This window comes from Trichechus manatus, unplaced genomic scaffold (assembly GCF_000243295.1).
Source record: "Trichechus manatus latirostris isolate Lorelei unplaced genomic scaffold, TriManLat1.0 scaffold00018, whole genome shotgun sequence".
In the NCBI taxonomy this organism is placed as follows: Eukaryota; Metazoa; Chordata; class Mammalia; order Sirenia; family Trichechidae; genus Trichechus; species Trichechus manatus.
This window is the reverse complement of record NW_004443954.1, coordinates 7838472-7866443: the sequence shown is the minus strand read 5'-3', so window position 1 is coordinate 7866443 and position 27972 is coordinate 7838472. Positions and strand designations below refer to the sequence as shown.

The 27972-nt window shown below is 40.7% G+C and overlaps 1 protein-coding gene across 2 annotated transcripts in view; it reads right to left on the bottom strand.

Moving 5' to 3' along the window:
- The window catches only part of SLCO5A1 (solute carrier organic anion transporter family member 5A1), an 80988-nt gene that overhangs the window by 6554 nt on the left and 46462 nt on the right, over positions 1-27972 (bottom strand). For both annotated transcript variants that reach the window (XM_023727756.1, XM_023727757.1), the window contains exons 3-5: positions 18459-18657; positions 3827-3986; positions 161-402 (exon numbers count right to left, since the gene is read on the bottom strand). In XM_023727756.1, coding sequence (XP_023583524.1) covers positions 161-402; positions 3827-3986; positions 18459-18657 — 601 coding nt within the window. The remainder of the gene's footprint in view (positions 1-160; positions 403-3826; positions 3987-18458; positions 18658-27972) is intronic.

Here is a 27972-nt window from a genome sequence, read left to right as displayed (position 1 = left end):
TCATTACTCTTAAGTTCACCAGGCAAATGTCTGAGCACTAAGTTGTACAGCCCAACTCTGTTTTCCTCGCTGCTTTACCACCTGAGTTCCTAGTCTGGAATATGCCTTCTAGCAATTCTAATACATATGATCCACCCTTTAAGTTGAGGACTGTTCTCACCTGAGTGTTACTATGATGGCTGATGGTTGGGCACACGCTGTGATAAAGGTGACTATGAAAAGAAAAATTAAGAATGGGATAAGAGTATTACAGGCCCGTTTACACTTCCCAGACACAGCGTAGCCGTTCTCATTGAGATAGGTTTTGACAATAACCACACGGAGCTGACTGCGCTGTCCCACTGTGGGTGGAGTGATCACTTGTCGGCTCTGGACACAGGTGCATTCCGTATAATTCCGTATCTAAGTGGACAAAATAAAGATCTGTTGTATGCTAATCAAGAGCAAATTGGGACATAGGAATATTTACGACAAATAAGTAAAAATGCTTTTCAATAATCCCAGTATTTAAAAAAATGCAAAACATTACTTCGAAAATATCTTCCTCACTGAAAAGAGTAAGGGTCCAAGGCGTATATCTAACAATACCAAAATCTGCTTATCAAAATTTTTGAAACCCAAACTTTTCTAAGAAGCTCTGAACACTCAATTCTATAACATTTACATTCTGTAGCCTCTTTTTTGTTCAGTTACATGCCACTTTGATCGCTGTTCAACTTGGGCTCTCCAATTAGATAGACAAGCCACTCAAAAACAGGGGCCTAGTCTTATTTTTATTTGTGCTCACCAGAGCACCTAGCACCATCCTGAGCACACAGTGGGCCCTAAAGACAATGCCTATAAAATGAACGTAGAAACCTTGAAAACATTATGCTGAGTGAAATAAGTCAGTCACCAAAGGACATATTTTGTATGAGTCCACTAATATGAAATATCTAGAATAGGCAAGTATATACATGTTGTTGTTTGTTAGGTACCATCAAGTCAGTTCCGACTCATAGCGACCCCATGCATCACAGAACGAAACACTGCCCGGTCCTGCGCTATGCTCACAATTGTTGTTGTGCTTTAGACCATTGTTGCAGCCACTGTGTCAATTTATCTCATCGAGGGTCTTCCTCTTTTTCGCTGACCCTCTACTTTACCAAGCATGATGTCCTTCTCCAGGGACTTATTCCTCCTGACAACAGGTCCAAAGTATGTAAGACGTAGTCTCGCCATCCTTGCTTCTAAGGAGCATTCTGGTTGTACTTCTTCCAAGATAGATTTGTTCGTTCTTTTGGAAGTCCATGGTGTATTCAATATTCTTCGCCAACACCACAATTCAAAGGCGTCAATTCCTCTTCGGTCTTCCTTATTCATTGTCCAGCTTTCTCATGCGTATGATGCAAATGAAAATACCATGGCTTGGCTCAGGTGCATCTTAGTCTTCAAGGTGACATCTTTGCTTTTCAACACTTCAAAGAGATCTTTTGCAGAAGATCTGCCCAATGGAATGCGTCTTTTGATTTCCTGACTGCTGCTTCCATGGGTGTTGATTGTGGATCCAAGTAAAATGAAATCCTTGACAACTTCAATACTTTCTTCATTTATCGTGATGTTGCTTATTGGTCCAGTTGTGAGAATTTTTGTTTTATGTTGAAGTGTAATCCGTGCTGAAGGCTGTGGTCTTTGATCTTCATCCGTAAGTCCTCTTCACTTTCAGCAAGCAAGGTTGTGTCATCTGCATAATGCAGGTTGTTAATTAGTCTTATTCCAATCCTGATACCCCATTCTTCTTCATACAGTCCAGCTTCTCAGATTATTTGCTCAGCATACAGATTGAACAGGTATAGTGAAAAGATGCAACCCTGACACACACCTTTCTTGACTTCAAACCACACAGTATCCTCTTGTTCTGTCTGAACAACTGCCTCTTGATCTGTGTACAGGTTCCTCATGAGCACAATTAAGTATTCTGGAGTTCCCATTCTTTGCAATATTATCCATAATTTGTTATGATCCACACAATCAAATGCCTTTGCATAGTCAATAAAACACATGTAAGCATCTTTCTGGTATTCTCTGCTTTCAGCCAGGATCCATCTGACATTTTGGTAAGTGTATACATACCTAACTTTATTAGTGGTTACCATGGGTGAGTGGGAGGGAGGGGAAAAGGGAGACTCATTGCTTAGAGGACACTGAGCTTCTGTTAAGGGTGATGGAAAATTTGGAAGCAGACAACGATGATGGTTGCACAACATGATGAACACAATTAATGTCACCAAATGGTACACGTGAGGAATGTTGGAATGGGAAATGTTTTGTTACATATACATTTACCACAATTAAAAAAAAAAAAAAAAAACCAACAAAAAATAAATGTAGAAGATTCATAATGTAACCATAATGACTTTAGTATCAATAGTAACAAACTCTCATTGGCTGTCCCATTTTAAATACCTTTTAGTCCCTTTGATTAGCTGGTGAGCTATGCCCTATGCATGAATAACCAGCTCATGGATGGAAGTTAAGTCAGGCCATCGTGGCCCCAGAACAGAGCTGCTCTTGGACCCTGACAGAAGCACCAATGAGCCCAAACTCACTTGGTCATTTTTTCCAAAAAATAAATAAGAGCCCCTACCGATGTGCCCAGAGCTGCTCTCAGGTACTGAGGATATAGAAGAGCTAAAGAGACAACATCTCTGTGAACTGCCCAGATTTCTACTTAAAGCAAATGCAAAAGTAAAAAATAGAACATTATTGGGCGTTACTTACACAATGCCAAAACAATCCAACAAAGGTTAAATCAGCCAACAAACCTTCCTGCCTATTATGTTGCTTTTTATGGAATGAACTTAGCTGAACTCATTGTCATTGTGATCATCTAACCACGGAGAACAGGTCTGAAGATAGGTGCTGTTTGGCCTCCGCACTTAAAGCATTGCTGGCCTTTTTAAAAGGACAAGTGCTCTGAACCAGAGGATCCATTTACTACCAAGGAAGGACTCAGCCACCAAGAACAACGGATCTCATTGTCTCTTTCAACTTGGTCACACCCTGGATCTCACCAAGTATGGGATGGAGAGCCAGCGACAGGAATTTTCTTTTTACCACCATAATTTGAAACTTGGAAATCAAATGTGACATCCCCAAAACATGTGGTAAATGGTATAAACCCTTGTCCCTAGGACAGAAAAAGCAAATTCACTTCAACCTTTTCATTAAAGCAGTCTCCTACAATCTATTCTTATGCAAAGAATCAGACCAGGCTCAGTAAAGATCTGAGTATAATATAAAACCCTTCTCCCACAGTATTATAGCCTATTTATAATTCACAGGGAAGGGAATTCTCAAAATAGCCTATTCATGAACTGAGAGAAATGTCTTTATTCTGAAAGTTAGAAGAAGAAAAAAAAAGTCTTTGACAAATAGCCATCGCCCATCCTCACAGACTCCCATCTCAGGAGGCCTCTCCTAGTGTCTTGTATAAGCAGCACCACACTCGGCAGCCATCTTGACCTTCAAATCCATCACAGGGGCCGTCAGAGTCACAAATGCGAAGGCCAGCACTCAACCTTATCAAGTTTCACTGACTTGGCACAGAATGTAAAGTAGGAGAGGGCTAACATAGAACCAAACCGCTACACCCAAGTGCCCTAATCATCCTTGGATAAAAATCAAAGGACTGAATAATTCTTTCCTCTAGGTTTTGTCAGAAGGCATTTTGTAGGTTATTTGAAAATAGAGATTGAAGTCATCATGGTTGCATATGGATTTCCACACGTCCTTATCACAGGATGTTGGATTAACAAGAGAACACGAACTTGTGAAATATACTCACCCCAGTGCTAAGATTACCACTATTAACACAGCCAGCCAGACAAGGGTTAAAGTATGTAATGCCATCTGATCCACAGACTGGCTCATATTCATGTATTTTACAGCCACAATTAACATTGCAGCTTCCTGTCAGATTCCTATGCGGCATGGTAAGAGAAGGTCTATGAGAGAAAAGAAAGCAGGTCATAAGCAACATTTATTAAAACAGAACTAATTGGATAGTTCTTGATAATTAGTAATTTGTCCATTTTAGATAAACCGTTCCCATTACGTCAGAGGCATGGTGCCATGAAGTGGTCATCCTAGACAATTATTTTTTATGACCTTAAAACGAAACATAAAGAAAAATACTTCAACTTTCTGGTACAACTGAGTCAATACGTTCTCATCAAATAATCTGTCCTGCCTCAATTCTACCCTTTATTTAAATGTGATGGACTTGGTCTCATGGCCTCAACGTCTGGGTTTAGCAGTTCTAACCCTAGAATAACTTACTCACTGTAGGCTCTTGGCTATATGTCTTAACAAAACTGGCCTCAGTTTCTTTAACTGTAAAATGGTGTCACTCAGTTCAGTAACTCATGGTGTCACCTCCCGCTCAGAGTGGGCAGGCCGGCCGGGAGAAAGTCCCCCCACCGCAGGTAGAGTGGCCCGGACGCGCCCCCGCAGGGCTGAGCACCACGCCGCTCGGCTCCGTCCCCTGCGGCTACTCCCCTCTCCCATTGGCGAAAGCAGAGACCCTCCTCTCCGCCCAATGGCGGGCACTGTGGCCCAGCTGCCTGCACCCTGACTGGCAGATGACGGTAGGGGGTGGGAGGGCGGTTGACCAGTTACCTCACTGGGTGATGAGTGACAGCAACCCTCGTGACGTCACTGCCTTGGCAGCCCCTCCCCCAGCAGGGCCCACCTGCCGGGAGCTGCTGCCGCGGCGAACCCTGAGATCATTTGGTGTCACCCCCTCTGACAGTGTCAGGGGGTACAGTCTGCACCCCCTGCACCCCCATCGTGACACCACTGTCTCTACCAAATCAATAACATCATTGTGAGGACATCGGCATGGAATGCAAGAATCACAGTTATCAACACAGGTTCCTTTGACCAAAAACTTTGCTTTAGAATAAAAATTGTCAAAAAAAAAGACATGGGACTCTAGAAAATCAAAAGGAAACGATGTTCAAAGACTAGGAATCAAACCATTATTAGTTTGATTCAAACGACCAGCGAAGAGAGTTTGAGCACTCCTTCACTCCGGACTGCCCAGACGTGGATTCACAGTCAGAAGTGCTAGGCTGCTCTGAAAGGGGAAAACGGACAGGAAGGAGACAGGGCTGGAGAGAGAAGTGTAAGAAAATGGCAGTGGAGCAGAGACAGGTAGGACTCAGAGGGCCATCACAGAAGACTGAAAGTGATTCTGTGTTGCTCATAACTAAAGACTTCTTTCTTCTGCTTTTATGACTACCATGTATATGCACCACTGATGAAATACTGTTCCTGAAGCTACAAGTGTTAGCCATAGCAGATCATTCATCTGTCCGTCCGTCCCTCCGTCCATCCATCCATCCAAGCATCCATCCATCCATCCAAAAAATACTTCTGAAGGTTTGTTATGTGCCTGGACTCATCTTTAATGACTGCGGTGAGTACCTTCATCTAGTAGCAGAGCACATCCCAACCATGCACATTAATCTGTAAACATAAAGGGTTGTTGTTCAAAGGCTTTTTTCCTGTGGCCTATTTCAGCTTTGATAACTGAGTCCTCAAATTTTAATGGAAAGAATAAATCCATAGCAATATTAAAGTTTTTATCAAAAAGTATTCTAAAAAGGCAAATGCAGAACAAACTCTGTCCTTCATTCATGTCACTGCACAGAAGAAAAGTTATCACAAGTCTTTGATAATCATTATGTTCAAACTCTTAGAATCATACCATTTTAAAGTTAGAATATACTTTAAAAATATAATTCTACAACCTAGATGCCCATCAACAGATGAATGGATAAACCAACTATGGTACATACACACAATGGAGTACTATGCAACGAGAAAGAACAACAATGAATCTGTGAACCATCTCATAACATGGATGAAACTGGAGGACATTATGCTGAGTGAAATAAGTCAATCACAAAAGGACAAATATTATATGAGACCTCTATTGTAAAACCTCATGAAAAAGTTCACACACAAAATGTAACAATCTTTGTTGGTTACCAGGGATGGGAGAGGTGGGGGGGAAATACTAAATAGACAATAGATAAGTGGTATCTTGGGTGAAGGGTGAGACAGTACACAATACAGGGGAAATTAGCACAACTTGTACAAGCAAAGGTCATGGAAGCCCCACAGACACATCCAAACTCCCTGAGGGACTGAATTGTTGGGCGGAGGGCTCTGGGGACCATGGTCTCGGGGAACATCTAGCTCAATTGGCATGACACAGCTTATAAAGACAATGCTCTACATTCTACCTTGGTGAGTAGTGCCTGGGGTCTTAAAAGCCTGTGAGCGGCCATCTAAGATACTCCACTGGTCTCATCCCTTCAGGAGCAAGGGAGAATGAAGAGAACAGGATACAAGGAAAAGATTAGTCCAAAGGGCTAATTGTCCACAGCTACCAAGGCCTCCACCGGACTGAGTCCAGTACAGCTAGATGGTGCCCGTCTACCACCACTGACTGCTCTGACCAGGATCACAACAGAGGGTTCTGGACAGAGCTGGAGAAGGATGTAGAGCATAATTCTAACTCACCAAAAAAAGACCAGATTTACTGGCCTAAAGGAGACTGGAGAAACCTCGAGAGTATGGCCCCCAGACACCCTTTTAGCTCAGTGGTGAAGTTACCTCCGAGGTTCACTGTTCAGCCTGGGAGTGGACAGCCCCGTAAAACCAAATGAGACTAACGAGGAACAGGAGTCCGGTGACAAGGGCCAGAAAGCAGAAGGGGACAAGGAAGCTGGTGATAGGGAACCCAAGGTTGAGTAAGGATATTGTTGATGTGTTGTGAGATTGTTAACCATTGTCATAGGGCAACATTTGTAGTAACTGTTAAATGAGAAACTATTTTGTTCTGTAAGCCTTCATCTTAAGTGAGAATAACAGCACAATTCGAAGAGCGTAGTCAATGTCATTGAACTGTGCGTGTAGAAATTTTTGAAATGGTGTATCTTTGGCTATGTGTATTTTCACCAAAAAAAAAAAAGGGTTGAGAAGTTAGAGGGTTGGTATGTTGTGGGGTTGTTAACCAATGTCATAAAACAACATGTGTACTTCTGTTTCATGAGAAACTATTTGTTCTGTAAGCCTTCACCTGACGTACAATAAAAAAATAAAAAATAAAAAAATATAATTCTAGACCAGTAGTTCACAACAAGGGGCAATTTTGCACCCCAGGGTACATTGGCTAGTGTCAGGAGACATTTATGGTTGTCACAAGTTAGGGGGTGCTACTGGCATCTAGTGGGTAGAAACCAGGGATGTTGCTAAACATCCATAATGCACAGGACAGCCCCCACAACAAAGAACTATCTGGTTCAAATGTCACTAGTTCCAAGGCTAAGATACCTTATTCTAGACCAACTACCACATTCTACAGATGATGAAATGGAGTCCCAGGGAGGCCAAGTGATGTGCTATGAAGTTGATGAGCGCTATGCTAACTAGCATCATATACAAAGTATTCTGGTGTGCATTACGATTCTCTTCACCAGCACTTCAAGAACTAAGCTGCAAGCCATGACCAAATAAAAGAGATTTTATATGTCTGCAAGCTAGTCCTCAAAATGATGGGCTTCAGCATCATACCAATATGGTTATTACTGCTGCTATTTAGAAATTACATGGCACCTCATATTAACAGCGTGCGTTGCACTCATTTATGACAGCCACCGATTCCAAGGGTATATGCCTCTCCTTAAAGGCTATCTCCACTCAAGAAGTAAGAACCTAAAGAGAATATCAACAGATACTCAAGACCCACTGATTACAGGGAGGCTAAAACTTTCCCGAGTTCAGGAAACTGAGGCACAGTCAAGGTCAGTCTTGGGGATGTTTCACTTTTTTCATGAGATTATGGTAGCTAATACAAAGAAATGATAAATGTGAAAAGCTCTAAGAAAATCAATTCAGGCAACAAATAAAAATAGCCATGAAAGGAAGTAGGCAGTCACTAAAAAGTCATTAGGGGAAAAGGTGACAGTGACACAAAAAAGATGCTGGCACGGTTAGTCTCTTACATTGTGCCGATGGACACAGCAGCCATCGCTACTAATAATAATGTCTTGTTTGACTGTCACTCACTTTCAGCCATCGCTACTAATAATAATGTCTTGTTTGACTGTCACTCACCTTCCAGAAAACAGACTGGATGACAACAACAGTGCGAGTTTTTAAAGCTGAGTAACATTTCGCAGGAGTACCTGGGTGGTACAGATGGTTAATGTGCTCAGCTGCAACTGAAAGGTTGGAGGTTCGAGTCCACCCAGAGGTGGCTCAGAAGAAAGGCCTGGTGATCTACTTCCAAAAAACCAGCCACTGAAAACCCTGTGGAGCACAGTTTTATTCTGACACACCTGGGGTTGCCATGGGTTGGAGTTGACTCGACAGCAACTGGTTTTTAACATCAAGCAACCTCTCTTTAGCCCTAAGTGAACCCATCATGGGGGCATAAAATGCCCAAGGGCTGCTGTGCACCACACTAATCCTTGTGCAAAGGGAACATGCACTGTCTTTCCAATAAGTGAAAGCATTTCTGATGAGACAGCCTTCCAGATAAGAGGCTCATGTTAACTCGTGGGTCAGTGAAAGTATTAACTTCAAGTGAGGCACAGAGCCCCCCTAACAATGCCTTCTAACCACACGGTCCAAGCTGCAAGCCTGAGAGTCACACATAATAGTTTATTACAAAAATTACAGAATTATAGAGCTAGAGAGATGGAAGGAATCCCTGGGATTATCTAGTACAACCTCCTAATTTTAAGGATAAGGAACCTATGAGGGGTGTGTTAATGTGCCCCACAGTCATTCAGGCCTCAAGAAAACCAGAAAAAAGAGAACAGGAAAAAAAATAATCAGGCTTGCTGCCCAATTTTTATTAAATCAACCACTTAATAAAAAGACCAGACTTAATGGTCTGACTGAGACTAGAGGAATCCCAGAAAGCATGGCCGCCGGACTCTCTGTCAACCCCAAACTTAAAACCATTCCTGAGGCCAACTCTTCAGACAAAGATTAGACTGGACTATGGGACATAAGGAAACCCTGGTGACGTAGTGGTTAAGAGCTACGGCTGCTAACCGAAAGTTCAGCAGTTCGAATCCACCAGGTGCTCCTTGGAAACTCTATGGGGCGGCTCTACTCTGTCCTATAGGATCGCTATGAGTCGGAATCAACTAGACGGCAACGGGTCGAGTTTTTATGGGACATAAAATGATACTCGTGAAGAGAGTGCCTCTTAGCTCAGGTAAATACATGAGACTAAATGGGCAGCTCCTGTCCAGAGGTGAGATGAGAAGGCAGAGAGGGTCAGGAGCTGGTTGAATGGACACAGGAAATCCAGGGTGGAAAGGAGGAGTGTGCTGTCACAGTACAGGGAGAGCAATTAGGGTCACATAACAATGCATGTATAAATTTTTGTATGAGAGACTAACTTGAATTGTAAACTTCCACTTAAAGTACAACAATAGAATTTTTTAAAAAATCAGTCACTTAAGAATCAGTGTTTACTTAAAGCAATTTACAATAATAAAACAGATTGTTGTTGACTATAAAATATATCTGCCATAGCATCTAGGGCCATTACAGCTAGGTATGTAAGGACATAGTTGCCTGCAAATATCACACACACACACACGCACACACACACACACATACACACACCATCAATTGTGACCCATCACTCCACCCCAAGACCTAAAGCATACGTGACCTTCCCTATCTGACAAACTTCTACTGTTCTCCATAAATCAAAGAGCAGCTGCCAAACTTTCCTTCCACCTCTTCTTAACTTTCTCCATATTACTATTTAGTAGCTGTCTGACATTGGGACAAATCATTTAGTCTTTCAACTTCAGTCTTTTCACTGTTAATATAACTGCTGATACCTCTCCTGCCTACATGAGATGAGAGCAAGAATCATCAACTAAGGGGACTATGTGATAATCTATGTAACAGCTTAGGTTTACCAGAGGACTATATACACAAAAGTTGTGACTACTGCATTCAATCATTGTTTTATTATTAAAGCTTCCTTTAGCTTTGTAGCCAACAAATTCAAGCCATGTATTTAAAATTTACGTAAAATAACTATTATGGATTGAATTGTATCCCCCAAAAATATGTGTTGCAAGTCCTAAAACCCTATACCTGCGGATGTAATCCCATTTAGGATTAGGACTTTCTCTGTTGTGGTAATGAGACCATATAAGTGCAGAGTGTGTTTTAAGCATATCACCTTTGAGAGAGTAAAAAAAGCAGATTAGGCACAGAGAAGGGAGCACAAACGGAGGGGAGCATACAGGCCACATGAAGATCGCCAAGGAACCGAGGAACAGAAGCTGAAAAGAGGTAAGGACCTTCCCCCAGAGCCGGCAGAGAGAGAGATCCTTTCCCTAGAGCAGACACCTTGAATTAGGACTTCTAGCCTCCTAAACTGTGAGACAATAAATTTCTGTTTGTTAAAGCCACTCACTTGTGGTATTTTTGTTATAGCAGCATTAAGAAACTAAGACAATAAACTACAACTTATACAAACCATCTCATATAAATCCAAAATCATTTTATTAAAATACCCGTGTCCCTTATACAATCTGTTGAATACCTTTATTTATTATTAAAGTAATACATATTCACTGTGGAAAATTTGGCAAACACGAAGGAGTAAAAAATAAAATTACATTTACATAGACATTGGTACCCAGAGATATCCACTCTTACGATTTTAGCATATTTCCTTCCTGTCTTTTTTCAGTGTGTGCATAGGTTAACATTCATAACATACTGTCATCAAGATTTACATGCAATTTAAAATTCTATTTTATTTCCTACAAACATTACATGATCAACATTTTTCTCTTCACTATTTTAAGATGAGAGCATAGACTGGTAAATTTAATAATATTCCTAAGTTTAATAATATTCATAAGGGCTTCTGAAATAAAAAGGCTTATTTTGTTTGAACAAATATTGTACACTCTTTTATAGACTTCATGATGATTTGTTTCGATCTTGGTTACAAAATTTAAAACTCAGTGGAAAGAAAATTTTCTTATACTTTGTATCCCCTCAGTACTCCTAAAATGAAGTAAAAGAAGTTGTTTGTATCTCCAAATATAGCCAAAAATATATGGAATCAAATTAATTATATCTAGAAATGAACTTTAAGCCTATTAACAAAACGAGGTATGATAAACTATAAACACCTACACCTAAGATAATTTAAGCAAACTTTTTCCCTCTAGTTTTTAGGAATTGCTTTTAAAATAAGTAATACCTAAAATAAACAAAAGATTTTGAATGGTTCCAAGAGATTTGAACAGTGGAAAAAAACTTCAGTCCACGAATCTGTCTGTGAACCACAGGTGATGAGATGAATGGTTTAACTGGAGAACTTACGAGCCATCTGGCGAGAAATGCTAGTGCCCTGGAAAGAGCTTGGATACTATCTAAATACACTGTGTGGCTGGATGGCAAGGCTAGGTATGAAGACAAGGAAGATGAGATGCACCTATGGGTAGCTAAGGCAAAGGTCTGAATTAACAGGCCATATTTATTTAATTTCTAAAGTCTTAATGCTATGTGGAGGGCCCTGGGTGGTGCAAAGTGTTTGTGCTTGCCTACTAACCTAAAGTTTGGCGGTAAGAACCCACCAATGGCACCACTGAAGAAAGGCCTCGTGATCTGCTTCTGTAACAATTACAGCCAAGCAAACCCCAGGGAGCAGTTCTACTCTGTAACACAGGGGGTCACCGTGAATCAGAATCGACTCCATGGCAACAGGTCTAGTTTTAATACCCTTGGGGAATAATAAAACCATACAGAGAGAAGTAGCTTTCGGAGAGAACCACAAGCTTGAGATTGTGGAACTGAGCGGGCCATCCTGTCCAACAGTCACTGCCAAGACAAAAACACTGAGAAAACGCTTCCTTGTCCCTTTTTACCTTTAAGAAATCAGCCCTGGAGAAGTCCTGGCCCGGTCACTCAAGTCACTAAACCAGAAGATGATATAATAGATTTTGCTTTACGTTCAAAAAGATGACACTTGATAAACGAAAGATAATAAAGCCAGAATTATTCAATGATTTATCAAGATTTAGTACCAGTTAAAAATTCTGTACATGGACATCATATTTAACCCCAATTTAAAAAATTATTTTGAGGAGCGGTAGAGTGAAGAGCAATAACTCACATCACCCAATGTATTTGTATGAAATACTGCTTCAGCCACACAGTTTTCACGCTAAATCTCAGCTCTTTTGGCTGCAGGATGGTTAGGACGCACCATTGCAAAATACAGCTCAGCAGATGAAGAAGGGAAGCAAAACACATTTCCCAATTAAAACAGCAGGGAAATTCTGGGTGCTGAGACTATAATTACTTGAGTTGCAAAGGGGCCAGAATATTAGCTAGAGCTCCTAGGACCTTTCATAATGAGAAATCATCTCTCAAGCCTGAATTTTCTAAGGGAGCCATGAATAGCAGGTCAGGTTCATTCTACAGAAAGACAGTGACTCCCTCTGGACACTACAGAAAAAGTTCATCCTCCTGAATCATCCCAACTTCATCTCAGGCACTTAGGTTACCCTTGAGCACTCAGTGCTGATACAAAGATGGTCAGTCCTTAACTCCTTTAGCGTCAGAAAATACACTGTGCGGGTGAACCTGGACCCCTCACTCACCAATGGTAATGAATGGAGTTGGCTTATATACTGTGCTCTCCTCTTTGTGAAGTTGTTTTTTTTGTTTTTCCTTTTTTTCCTTCTTATTTCAGGATAGTTTAATAATAAAAAGCACTGCATTCAGAACCTGGGTTCAAATCCTAGCCCTGCCATTTTCTAGCTGTGTGACTTTAAGCAAGTTATTTAACTTCTCTGAACCTCTTTCTCCTTATATTTAAAATGAGAAATATATTATGAAATAGTCCTCATTCATCAGTTGCTTACTATTTTATCTTATCTATTATCCTAAGAGATAGGTACTATTATTAATGCCATCTTAATGAAAAGGAAGGATTCCTGGGAGGTGCAGTTAACGTGCTTGGCTACTAAATGAAAGGTTTGAGGTTCAAGTCCACGCAGAGGCATCTCAGATGAAATGCCTGGTAATCTGTTTCTGAAAAAAAATCAGCCGTTGAAAACCATATGGAGCACAGTTCTATTCTGACACACACGAGGTCACCATGTCAACTGGACGGCAACTGGTTTAACAATAAAGAGACTGAGGTACCGAGAGATTAAAGAATTTGCCAAGTACCTCATTTAACCCTCAGAGTATGCTACAAGAGAGGTACTTAAATATGTGGAAACCAAGGACAGAAGGGTGAAATAATACGCCCGTAGTCATGAAGCTAGCATGTGGCGAGTCTGGGACGCAAATGGAGACCACGAACTCAAGATCTGCAGAGGCACGGCAGTAGGTGTGCAAGAGCACTCAGCGTTACGCCTGTAACTTCCTGTACTGAGATTTTAAGAAACAGGGCAGCAATGAGAGAAGTGGATACTTCCTTTCTAGCTCTCTTAGTAGTGTGTTATGTGTGTGTGCACAGAGGTATCTGCCTATATGAAATACAACATTTAAAACAGCACCTCAGTGTGGTGTTCAGGAAGAACCTGAACTCTGGAATCAGGTAATCTGGGTTTGACTCCATTCCACTCCTTAATAACTGATGACTTTAGGCAAATCACTTAATCTCCAGGCCTTAGTTTCTTTAATTGAAACATGGAAATAATAATACCTATGGTAGTGTATTGTTGTAAACATTAGATATAAAAGACATACATAGTGCCAATCACCGTATCTGAGCCAAACGGGCTCCTGATAAAGCCTCCTCTTTTCACTGCCACTCCCTTAACGTCTCCTTCATTTAAAATGAGAAAAAAAAAATCCCACAGGCAAATCTCAAAGTCATGCAGAACAGGAGACAGTTTTTAGTAGGCAAGCCAAGTACATACCACTGAACAGGTTGGGCACTGCACAAGTGCACTCATCCAAAACAGCACGAAGAGGCTGAAATGTAGCCCACGCCCTGCTTAGAGAAAGGGTCCTGTTTTTCTATGAGGGGTGCTGCGCCACGCAGAAGTGTTTACACTAATTCACTCTCAGACTATCTTCCTAGAAGTACTTGGGAAGCCAGAGAAAAATCTCCATGGAAACTGGGTTTTTCTTTTGCCGATTTATAAACTTTGTTGAAGGCAGGCTGCAAATACTAGAGCGACTGGGTGCCTGCAGCAACTTCCAGCCCTTCTAATCGAGTTGCTTCTTTGTTGAATATAATCAAATGAGAAGAGGTGTGCCACAGACCACGGATTTAGATAATTAAGATGCATATTTACCACGGATTTAGATAATTAAGATGCATATTTACTTCAAGTTCTTCCTAGTTTCAACATTTATATGAGTAACATCCCTGAGCAGAGGTAGACGCCAGACATCCATTCATGTTTTAAAGAAGAAAAGGAAATTAGTTTGTATGACCTGGAAGGGAATAGAGACAAGAAACTGACACTTTTTCACACCAACTAAGTGCTAGAATCTATGCCAAGAAATCTCAGAAAGCTTCTCCCATATAATCCTCATCATAATCAAGAGTACACATTTTTGTTTGAAATATTTGAATGGTTTCAATTAGAGGATGAAGATGGGGGAAGGAGACATTTCATTTGCATTCTTTACCCTTCTGTATAAACTTTTCATTTTTTCAACCACATGTATTTTAGTTTAATTATGCTTTGAACCAGGTGACATTATCACCAGTTTTACATATGAGGAAGCCGAGACTCAACAACATTAGGTAATTTTTTTTGCAAGATCACACAGCTACAAAATGATGCAGCCAGTATTTGCCTCCAAAAATAACACTATCTTTGAAAACTGAGTTGGAGAGGATAGTGGGGAGAAGTTCTGGGAGCTCATTCTCGCACCTCCTCTCTCTCACTAATGTGGAATACTAGGCTGTCTGCTAAAAAAACAAGATAGGAGACTTGAAGAAAGGGATCTGGAAAACTGGAACAACCATCGTGGGGCATGGGAAAGGACACCGACGGGGTAAGGAAATGGATTGCTCAGCAAAGATCAGAGCCTGCTAAGATTGGAACTCATAAATCTGTAAAGGCACCTATCAGCATAATTATATAATTTTGTTCCAGTAATGCTGGGAAGTCCAGAAGCAGTTGATTCAGGATTGGCAAGACAGACGTGGCATTAAGCAAGGGCTTTAACAGTCTTGAGGGGACTTTCCATTTAAAGGAGGTAAGACATAGAGTCTACCTTCCACCCCTTCTAAGAACACACCTGAAAGAAAAGTTAAGTAGAATTAAAAAGAATAAAGCCATAAAAGCAAAGAGAAAAGGAAAGCGAGACACCAAATTTCACGACAATGGCAAGTTGCTGGGCATGAGTTTTCAAGAAATGGGCAGAAAGCTGCTATGGAGGGAGAGGAGCTGGCCGGCCCTATGGAACCTCCACAAGCTAAGGGCCCAGACGTGACCAGAGGCAAGAATGAGATGTGGGGCTGAAAACAATGGGACTCCCTGAAGGTCTGTGGGAGAGAAAACTGTATTTGTGGCCCCTTCCATTCTCATCTATCCACCCATTCCCATCCTCTGTTCAGCACCCAGAGGTTCATCAGGAAATTCTTCTCTAGTGAAACGAGAAGAAATTCAAAAAGCTAAAGCTTCTACTCTAGATGTTGTCACCTCAGAATAAAGTCCCCTCGTTCTTGTATTTGAGGCGAGGGAGAAGGTGGCTCATCACCTGACAGTCAGTATGCTGGACTGCGTGCCGCCAGCCTGACACTACCGCTCCCATCGACGGCTGGGATGTCCCACGTCCCCTTCTCAGTATGGTTTCAGGCTGGAGTTGGCTAACTGGAGAAGTCAAGTAGGAATCGGAAAGTGGGAGAGAAGTAAAAGCCGTTCCTCTCAGAAGTTCATGGGAATCAGACACAATGACAATCAGACACTGAGGTGCCCGGGGAAGCCCCGCTTGTCCTCTCTCCTTCCACTTTGTGCCCAGCTCATCTTGGATCACTGTCCCTGCTGACCAAGAACAGCCCCACCCCTAGAGACACAGACATTTCCACTGACCTCACCACAAGCTCCCATTTTGTGATCCCATTCAGGTGTCAAACACATGCTTTCTCGAATTTTCCTGCAAGTTCCAAGGCAGCCTCTAAGCCTCTAAGGTAGGTACTATTACCATAACCCCCATTTTACAAACTGAGGCTTAGAATTAAGAAAATGACCAAGCAGAGGCAAGATTCAAATTCAGATTCAACTCAAGAACCTGAGTTCTTACCACTAGTCTGTACTGTCCTTCAATTTTTAAAGACTTTTATTTCCTATGCCACATACCTCATACACGCTGTCATCTTACATACGCGCACGCACACACACCCTGTCTCCCGGTGGAAAAATAATTCTCAGGACAAATGACTGTATTCTGTAATCTAAATAAGTTCTGATTTACAGGTTCTTCTTCTTTTTTTGGCTGGTTTGTTGGTTGCTCTAATATTCTAGGTTGGAAAAATAAAATTAAAGCTTTTCTTATTAAAATTTCAAATGGAATGTTTTGTAACATAAAATTCCACTGAGAATCCAAAGGAAGCTAATGCTTTGGTTTGCACCAGTGAAGTCCTGTGGAATGAGTGGCTCCTCACTGAACCTACATGTACACAGGACATAAAAGGCCAGGTTTTTATAACTGTCAAAGAAGAGTTCTCTGCCTTCTGTTGGCAAGGCAGTGGAGAAATCAGTACTCAGACATGGCGCTGCTGGGGTAAAAATTGGTACAACACCTGCAGAGGCAATTTAGCAGTATTTATTGCAATTTCATTTCTGGGAATTTATCCTACAAATAGAAACAATATATGCATGAAGTTATTTACTGTAGTGTTGTATTTAATGACTAAAGACTGGAAACAACCCAACTGCCCATCAGTTGGGGACTGGTTAAATTACAAAATGGAATAAAACGGAATGCCTATACAGTGATTAAAAAGTAGTGCTCACGGGCATGGCCTCTGTAGCCAGATGGCCTGAGATTAAGTCCTGTGTTCTCTGCAGCACTGGGCTGGAGGCAACCACCCTGGATCCCTGAGATCCAGCTGCTAAATTTTCAGGAATTTTGCCAACTACTTGCTAAGTACAGCCACTTTAAAAATTACATAAATTTAATATTGTAGTAGAAACAAAGATAATAAATATGCAAAACTCATCACCTTCTAATTATTTTACTACATGTTATTGTTTTCTATGTCTAATATCAATCTAACAAGGAACTCAAACATACCAACAATCATGTGGTATGTTGCAGGATTGAGCAATGTTTCATTTTGTTATACGTAAGGTGGACATGAGTCATAGCCAACTCAAGGGCAACTAACAATAACAAAGTATCTAGTTGTATCTATATATCAGGTTATTTATGTCTGTTGTATCTGTATGATGGGAATACTATGCAATGGTGTCCAACTTGAGCATTTCCTCCTAACTCAACGTTCAGTGTCTTCATGTTGGTAGCTTGAAATACGGTATGATGGGAGTATTTACACCACAGAAATGGGTAAATTTTACAAATTGGGGCCTTTTTTCCTTGGAGAGCCATGTGTTAAATATTTATCAGCACACCACTGGTTAACCGTGACGTGTACTTCAGTTTTACCTTCTGGAAAATTGGAGTAATAACAGCACCTACCTTATGGGATTATTGTGAGGATGAATGAGTTAATATATATAAAGCAATTAGAAGAATCCCTGGCATGTAGTAAGCTCAATATAAGTTTATCTATTCTGTTTATTATTATTACTGATACAGAAAGACCTTTAAGCTACAGTGTTACTTTAAAAAAAAAAGGCTCCAAAAAAAAAAGGCTCATAAAATTATGTATAGAATGCTATCTTTTGGATATAAAACAGGGAAATTTTAAAATACATATTCATAGTTTACTATATTTGCATAAAGTAGCCTTGGAAGGATAAGCAAGAAATAAATAAAAGTGGCCTTCTGTTTGCCTTTGGATGGAGGGGTGGGGAAAGCAGGTAAATGGAGGACGTGGGTAACAGTAAGACTTCTCATTGTATGTTGCATTTTCATTGAATTTTATGTTTTTAAACTATGTGAATGTATTACCTATTCAAAACATTACCTTAAAAAAGAAAAGATTTCACTAATTCATCAAATATTTTTTCTATATCTGCTGTAATCAAAATGCTATGGAAGACACCCTTTAAGGGTCAAAAAAGACATGGAAGAAGGAGACACCACGGCCTCTGCCCTCCAAGAGTACAAGCAAGCTGAAAGCACTCACAGTGAGAACAACCTGGGCCATAGGGCAGGCACAAGTCTGACCAGAGGTATAGAAACACTTCAGGACTTTGCACTTAAATTCTAATGAAATGAAATGCCTCTTCAACTGTACTTACCCTGTTGTATAAGGGATGTTTATGCCTCCTAGATTAATACTTTCACATCCAACAATAAATAGGGTCGAAAAACACAGTAAAGACACACCACTGCAGATCATTGCTAGTTTTGCAGATTCTCTTGCACCAAGTTTCAATTTTTTTATAATGTAGCCTCCCAGGACAATACCAACACCAGCACTGGGGACAATAATAACACCTGGGAAGAAGAAGGGAAGGACAGGATTAGTGTGAAATAGCGTAGACAATTATTTGCGTTTTCAAACTATTTTGTTTCAACTTACTTAGTAGTACTAAGGTAAGAGTAAAAGCTTACTATAATCAATAACTCTTCAGTGTGTTCATACACTTTTGTATTGCATTTTTTATAGCATTATAATATTTCATAATTTCTATTATATTTTCTAGTATAGTATTATTTTCAACACATACAATCAACAAAGGACATATCCAGCATATATCCAGAAATTTCACAAAGCAATAAAATAAAGACAAACAATCCATTAGAAAAATGAGCAAAGACCTGAGTAGGCATTTCACAAAAGAGGAAATCCAGATGACCAATTAACACAGGAAAGGTGTTCAACCTCATTTCCAAGAGGGACATACAAATTAAAACCACAGGGAAATACCACTACACACCAATCACCTTGATAAAAGTTTAAAAGTCTGACAATACCACATGGTGGCAAAGATGCAGAGCAATGGAAATTCTCAACACTGCTAACCAAACCGAAAAACCAAACCCGTTGCCGTCGAGTTGATTCCGACTCATAGCGACCCGAAAGGACAGAGCAGAACTGCCCCATAGAGTTTCCAAGGATCCCCAGAGGATGTAAATTGCTACACCTACTTACACCTACTTTGACAAATAGTTTGGAATTATCTGGTAGAGCTGAAGATATACGCGTCTTCATGTATGCAGGATCAGGCAATTCCATTCTTGGATCTATACCTTGAAAAACTCATGCACTCGGGCAACAAAAGAAATAGACAAAATATTTAAAGCACCATAACAGCCCCAAACTGGAAATAAACCAAATTCCCATGAATAGATAAATTAACTGTAGTAGATTCATATAATAGAGTATTACTATCCAGCAATAAAAATTAAGAGCCATAGCTGTACACAACTATGTGGATGAATCACGCAAACACCGTGTTGAATGGAAGAAGCAAAACACAACAAAATATGCATGATGTTACTGCATTTGTATAAAGTTCAAGAACTTTAAGCCAGATGGTTTAAGGATGCATCCACAGGTAGTACAGCTACAATGAAAACCTAGGAAGTAATAGAATCCAAAGAAGTGCTGGTGTGGGATCAGGAAGGGATACAGGGGGCTCCTCTGGTGCTGAAATATTTCATTCCATGACCTGGGTGATAGTTACACAAGAGTTCATTTTATAATTATTCATTATCTCTAACTTTTGTTTTATGCACTTCTGTGTGCATCAAATTTCACAGTTAAAAAAATAAAAAAAAACCTTGAAAAGCAATAGTCATAGTGTCTGCCAAGAACCTTACTATCTAAAAGAGAGACAATCTAAAAGACAGAAAAACAAGTTAACAGATGATTAAGAAACAAAACAAAACAAAAACTAGTTACCATTAGGTTGATTCCAACTACTCTTGATGACCCCATGTGTGTCAGAGTAGAACCGCTCCATAGGGTTGTCAATGGCTGATTTTTTCAGAAGTAGATCAGTAGGCCTTTCTTCTGAGGTGCCTCTGGGTGGACTCAAACTTCTTAACTTTTCTGTTTCAGCATGTGCGTGACCAGTTTGCACTACCCAGGGACCTCAACGGATAATTAGAGTACAATAAGCTAATTATACAAAGGGTAGGGAGAATATAGTAAAAGAAGCAACTGAGTCTTCCTTGGGAGAAATCAGGGGAGGCTACACAAAAGTGAAGACCCAGTATTTGAGCTGACACTTGACAGATGAGGCAGAATCTCTGAGATATGAAAGAGGCAATGGAATCTTCCCAATGGACCAGCACAGAGAGAACATCCTACACCAAGGAAAGAGGCACAGAGAGGCATGAGAGAACAGAACTGGGGATTCAGAGCAGTCCCAAATATTGGGAGTGTGGAATGAAAGCTGCTGGGAAGTGACGGGACATGAGGGAAGAGCAGTAAGGAAAAGTGAGGCCATGAGATACCATGGAAAGGAGCTCAGGTTGGCTCTCCAGGGAGTGGGAGGCCACTGAGGAAGGCTAGCAGGGGTCCAACATGATGGGAGTTGTGTGCTACAAAGATCATTTCTGGCAGTGATATGGGAGACAACTTAGATGGGAGTCAGAACCAGAGTCACGGAACGGGATCAGGACAGTACCTGCAAAGGTCCAGGTGAGCCATAGCAAGGATTGATACGACAGCACAATGAGTTAGATGAGGAGGACAGGGAGAGAAGAAGGACCATTGGATGACCCCGATGGTGGTAAGGATACAGAATACAAAAAGAAAAGAATATGGGGGAGCAACACAATGAATTCCACTTTAGACATGGTGACTGTGAAGGGCCTGTGGGATAATCAGGTAGAAATGCCTCACATATTTACACATGTGGGCTTGAAGCTCAGGGAAGAGCTGGGCTTGGTAATCTATAACCCGTAGATAAATCCATGGCATAGACAGGAGTTTCCAACAAGACTGTACAGAGTACGGAAAAAAGGGACCAAAGTCAAAGTCCTGGAGAATATGCATGTTAACGGGGTATCATAAAAAGATGCGTCCACAGAGAAAATTCTAAATGAGCAGCCACAGAAACAGGAAAGAGAAAAAATGTCTTAAGGTAGAAAAAACTTGGGCTTCAGAACTATTTCAAATCCTCACTCCATCTTTTGTAGTCATGTGATCATGGGCAAGCTTCTTAAACTCCCTAAACCAGATTTCTTTATTTTGTCATGGAAATGTCTACCTTTCACATTAGGATGAAGACTACAGATACCTTCTGTATGTAGACATGGTACACAGTAGGTGCAATATAAATCGCAGCTATTCTCATTACAGCTGTGCTGAAGCAACCAAGGAGAGAAAGTTTCAAGGGGAGAATGGACAACAGTGTCAAATGCCTCAGAGAAGACCAGTAAGATAAAGACTGAAATGAGGCAACTAGGTGATTGGAGATCTTGGCAAGAGCACGTTTAAGGCTGTTTTGAAGGCAGAAGCCAGAACACAATGGGTTGAGTAATCAGTTAGGATCTAAAACCGAAAAAAAATCCATTGCCATTGAGTTGATTCTGACTCAGAGCAACCCTATAGGACAGAGCAGAACTGCCCCATAGGGTTTCCAAGGCTGTAAATCTTTACAAAAGTAAAGTAGACTGCTACATCTTTCTCCTGCCGAGCAGCTGGTGGGTTCGAACCGCCAACCTTTCAGTTAGCAGCTGAGTACTTTAACCACTGCGCAACCAGGGCTCCTTCATAAGGATCTGGATACTGGCATTCAGACTGCTCTTTCTAAAACTTTGGTTGTGAAAGGAAGGAGGGGTATGAGTTTGAGTTAGAGTGAGGCCAAGGTAGAGTTGGGGTTTTGGGGGGGGGTTGTTGTTTGCTAAGATTCAGAAAGGACTTAAGCATATTTATATACTGAGAAAAGTGGACTGAAAAGTAAAGATTGAATATGGAGGAAAAAGATTACCTACTGGCAATGCAAGATCCTGGAAAGTCAAGAAAACATGGAATTCACAGCATAGATGGTCACATTAGCCCTCGATAGGAAGGAAGAGACCCCTCCCTCTGACCCAGGAATGGGAAGGGGGAAAAGCAGGTAAGACACTGGGTGGGTGATGGCTCCACAAGTGGTAGTTTTTCTGTTTTGCTATTTTCCCATTATTTTGGAAACATAATGTAATACTTGTTGTAACAGAACATTTGAAAAGTATGAAGGACCAAATATCCACTGCTTACATTCTGGCATATTTCATTCCAGTCTTATTTCTATGCCTTTTTCCTTATGGAATTGATAACATGTTGTAGATTCCATTTTTTAACAGTTTTGATCTTTTTTAAACATTTTATTGTGTTTTAGGTGGAAGTTTACACAGCAAATTAGTTTCCCATTCAACGATTCATGCACAAATTGTTCTGTGATATTGGTTGCTATCCCTGCAATGTGCCAACACTCCCCATTTCCACCCTGCCTTCCTCGTTTCCATCCATCTAGTTTCCCTGTTCCTCCTTGCCTTCTTATCCTTGCTTTTAAGCAAATATTGCCTATTTCGTCTCATACAGTTGATTGCTCTAAGGAACACTTTCCTCCCAGGTGTTATTGTTTATTTTATAGGCCTATTATTTGGCTGAAAGGTGATCCCCAGAAGTGGCTTCAGATCCAAGTTTTAAGACTGAACTAAAGGCCATAGTCTCGGATGTTCCTCCAGTCTCTATCAGAATAGTAAGTCTGGTCTTTTATATGAATTTGGATTTTGTTCTACATTTTTCTCCCACTCTGTCCAGGACCTTCTATTGTGATCCTGGTTGGAGCGGTCGGTAGTGGTTGCCAGGCATCATCTAGTTCTTCTGGTCTCAGACTAGAGGATGCTGTGGTTTGTGTGGGCCATTAGTCCTTTGGACTAATTGTTTCCTCAAGCCTTTGGTTTCCTTCACTCTCTTTTGCTTCAGCTGGGAGGAGACCAATAGTTGTATCTTAGATGACTGTTTGCAAACTCTTAAGACCCCAGATGCTACTCACCAAACTAGGATGTAGAACATTATCTTTATGAACTATGTTATACCAATTGATCTAGATGTCCCCTGAACAGCTTTGATTTTTTTCTTCTCTATAACTGAAAACAAAGTCAACTCTTAAAGGGAAGGGATATTAAGAACTTTAATATATGGCAAAGGGCTGGAATAGTGATTTTAGGAAAGTGGAGTGAGCACTAAGTAAGAATATATAATAGGCTTGACAAACAGAGAGTACTGTGGGTCCAGATGATATTCAATACCAGCAATCTGGAGCTGCATCAGGGTGCTCGGTGGGACAGCTTGCTCCAGCATGTTCAACAACCCATATATAGGAGCAGAGGAGGAGGGCAGGATTAATCTAAGGGTTGAATTTTTTTCTGACACCCAATGTTCACCTCTTAATTCTCACCATAGTCAATAAGAATAGCTAATGGTCCCATTTTACAGATGAGGAAATTGAAGGCTCAGAGAAGTGATTTACCCAATATTGCCCAGGGAGGGAGGGACAGTCTGAATGAAAACTGAGGTCTTCTGAATCCAAGTCTAGCACTCACTCCACATGACTACAGCTGTCTCTTACAATAACCAACCCCTGAAATCTTTTAAACACATTGACAAGAGCTCTGGGGTCAGATGAACTGGTTAATAAAGTACTTCCTCATAAGGAAAAATACATGCCCTATCAATACTATTAAAGACTCCAGGCTTTACCTTTATAATGAAAATAGTTCATTGATAAAATTCATATTTCAATTAAACAATTCATGGAGTGACAGGTACTGTGCTAGGCCCTAGGATAACAACAAAACAAATTCCCACATTCATGCTGAGTCATAATTAAAAAGCAGAATAGTTTACTGGACTATGCATCCTAATCAGCTTTTAGCTCTTAAAAACAGGAAATATGAGGTTACATCAAACAGAGTGAAGAACCACTAAAATCTTCTCCTAGTGTTCCCCTGTCACCTAAATCTCACCATGGTATCAAAACAGAAAGGTTCTGACAGTTCATTCACACTAATCGCTCAGGTCTTCAGCTTGAGAGACCCCATGTTTTGTGCTGGATGTTAGGCATCACGGAAGATTTGGTGGGCAGTCGAACCTTCTCACCACCCCTTATCAAAGCCACTGGCTTTGGGTAAACCAGCTTTACTAGTTTGGCGTTAGATTATGGAGAGCACTGTGGTCCGAGAAGTAAGGGCTGGGAATGTACTTCTCCACCCACAGCACCATTTAGGCCTCTAGACTTCCCCCACTCTCTCAGAAGGTGGGCCCTCACAGCAGAAGCTACCCTACTGGAGCTAACCTGCCTGAGCTCAAATTCTCATCACTGGCTACTGCCCGCCTTTCCTTCCACCCTCCATGTTCAGCCTCCCCTTCCTTCTGTCCCCAGACCCTTAAAGAGCCAGTGCAACTGTCTCATTGCCCCCCTCTCCTCCGAGCCTCCACACCTGATCCAGCCCCCTTTTCCTACCCTTTTTCTCTCCATATCACAGATGATGAAATGCCTAATGAGTGGTATAGAAGGGAGATTAACTCAATTTTACCTAATTCTTCTGAAGTCTATGCCTCTAAACTTACAATACAAAATAGACGTTTTCCTAAAGCCAAAACAACCAAACCCACTGCCATCAAGTTGATTCCGACTCATAGCGATCCTATAGGACAGAGTAGACCTGCCCCATAGGGTTTCCAAGACTCTAATTCTTTATGGAAGCAGACTGCCACATCTTTCTCCCAAGGAGTGGCCTGTAGCCCAGAATAAATTAGCCTACCCTTGTAAGTTTCCATTTTCCCTTGCAAACATTTTCCTGTAAGAAATAAGTATCCATTACTGTCCGAGGAGAACAATTGAAGAGAATATTTAAAAAATCATTCACAGATTATATGATCCTATACATACAGCACCCCAAAAAGTACACAAGAAAACTACTGGAACTAATAGAAAGATTGAGCACGGTAGCAGGATACAAGATCAACATACAAAAATCAGTTGGATTCCTAAACACCACAAACAGAACTTTGAAAAGGAAATTAGGAAAACAATACCATTTATAATAGCCCCTAAAAAGACAAAATACTTAGGAATAAGTCTAATTAGGGATGCAAAACACCTATACAAAGAAAATTACAGAAAGATATTGCAAAACACCAGAAGAGACCTACATAAATGGAAAAAACATACCACGCTCATGGACAGGAAGACTCAACGTTTTGAAAATGTCAATTCTACCGAAAGCAATCTACAGATGTAATGCAATCCCAATCCAAATACCAACTGCATTCTTTAACCAGACGGAAAAGCTAATCACCTACTTTATATGGAAAGGAAAGAAGCTCCAGATAAGAAAGGCATTATTAAAGAAAAAGAACTAAGTAGCAAGCCTCACACTACTTGATCTCAGAAATTACTATATAACCATGGCAGTCAAAACAGCCTGGTATTGGTACAATGACAGACACATAGACCAATGGAACAGAATTGAGAAGCCAGACATAAATCCATCCACCTATGGTCAGCTGATCTTTGACAAAGAACCAATGTCCATTACATGAGGAAAAGGCAGTCTTTTTATTTATTGTACTGTCGATGAAGGTTTACAGAACAAACTAGCTTCTCATTAAATAGTTAGCACACATATCATTTTATAACATTGGTTAATAACCCCACGACATGTCAACACTCTCCCTTCTCGACCTTGGGTTCCCTATTACCAGCTTTCCTGTCCCCTCCTGCCTTCTGGTCCTTGCCCCTGGGCTGGTGTGCCCCTTTAGCCTCGTTTTGTTTTACGGGCCTGTCTAATCTTTGGCTGAAGGGTGAACCTCAGGAGTGACTTCATTATTGAGCTAGAAGGGTGTCTGGGGGTCATACTCTCAGGGTTTCTCCAATCTCTGTCACGCCAGTAAGTCTGGTCTTTTTTTTGTGAGGCAGAATTTTGTTCTACATTTTTATCCAGCTCTGTCAAGACCCTCTATTGTGATCTCTGTCAGAGCACTCAGTGGTGGTAGCCAGGCGCCATCTAGTTGTACTGGACTCAGACTGGTGGAGGCTGTGACAGTTGTGGTCCCTTAGTCCTTTGGACTAATCTTTCCCTAGTATCTTTAGTTTTCTTTCCTTGCTCCCAAAGGGGTGAGACCAGTGGAGTATCTTAGATGGCCGCTCACAGGTTTTTAATACCCCAGATGCTACTCACCAAGGTAGAATGTAGAACATTTTCTTTATAAACTATGCTATGCCAGCTGAGCTAGATGTTCCCCGAGACCATGGTCCCCACAGCCCCCATCCCTGCAATTCGGTCCCTCAGGGAGTTTGGATGTGTCTATGGAGTTTTCATGACCTTTTCTCGTACAAGTTGTGCTGGCTTCCCCAGTATTGTGTACTGTCTTACCCTTCACCAAAGTTACTACTTATCTATTGCCTATTTAGTGCTTTTCCATCTCCTCCCCTCCCCTCCTTCATAACCATCAAAGATTGTTTCTTTTTGTGTGCAAACCTTTTCATGAGTTTTTATAGCAGTGATCTCATAAAATATTTGTCCTGTTGTGATTGACTTATTTCACTCAGCATGATGCCCTACAGACAGATTCATCCATGTTGCGAGATGCTTCACAGACTCATCATTGTTCTTTATCATTGCATAATACTCCATTGTGTGTATGTACCACAGTTTGTTTATCCATTCATCTGTTGATGGGCATCTAGGTTGTTTCCATCTTTTTGGTATTGTAAACAATGCTGCAATGAACGTGGGTGTGCATATGTCTATTCAAGTGACGGCTTTTATTTCTCTAGGATATATTCCTAGGAGTGGGATTGCTGGATCATATGGTATTTCTATTTCTAGCTTTTTAAGAAAGCACCATATCATTTTCCAAAGTGGTTGTACCATTTTGCATTCCCACCAGCAGTGCATAAGAGTTCCAATCTCATCGCAGCCTCTCCAACATTTGTTATTTTCTGTTTTTTTGATTCCTGCCAGTAATACCGGGGTGAGATGGTATCTCATTGTGGTTTTGATTTGCATTTCTCTAATGGCTAGTGACTGCAAGCATTTCCTCATGTGTCTGTTGGCCAATTGAATGTCTTCTTTGATGAAGTGTCTGTTCATTTTTTTGGCCATTTTTTAAATGGGTTATTTGTCTTTTTGTTGTAGAGCTGTTGGATTTTCCTGCCGATTTTAGAGATTAGACCTTCGTCAGATTTGTAATAGCCAAAAATTTTTCCCCAGTCTGTAGGTTCTCTTTTTACTCTTTTGGTGTAGTCTCTTGATGAGCATAAGTGTTTAATTTTTAGAAGATCCCAGTTATCCAGCTTATCGTCTAGAGTATGTGTGTTGTTAGTTATGGTTTGTATCCTGATAATGCCATGTATTAAGGCCTCTAGCGTTGACCCTGTTTTTTCTTCTATGATCTTTATAGTTCTTGGTTTTATATTTAGGTCTCTGATCCATTTGGAGTTAGTTTTTATGTATGACGTGAGGTATGGGTCCTGTTTCATTTTTTTGCAGAGGGACATCCAGTTTGGCCAGCACCATTTTTTAAAAAAGAGTGTGAAAAAAGGCAGTCTTTTTAACAAATGGTGCTGGCAAATCTGGATGTCCATCTGTAAAAAAATGAATCAGGACCCATACCTCATGTCATACATAATGTTTTACATAATGTAAAACCTAAAATGATAAAGATCATGGAAGAAAAAATAAGGACAAAGCTAGGAGCCCTTACACATGGCATAAATAGGATACAAACCATAACTAACAGTGCACAAACGCCAGGAGATAAACTAGATAACTAAGAGCTCCTAAAAATTAAACACTTATGCT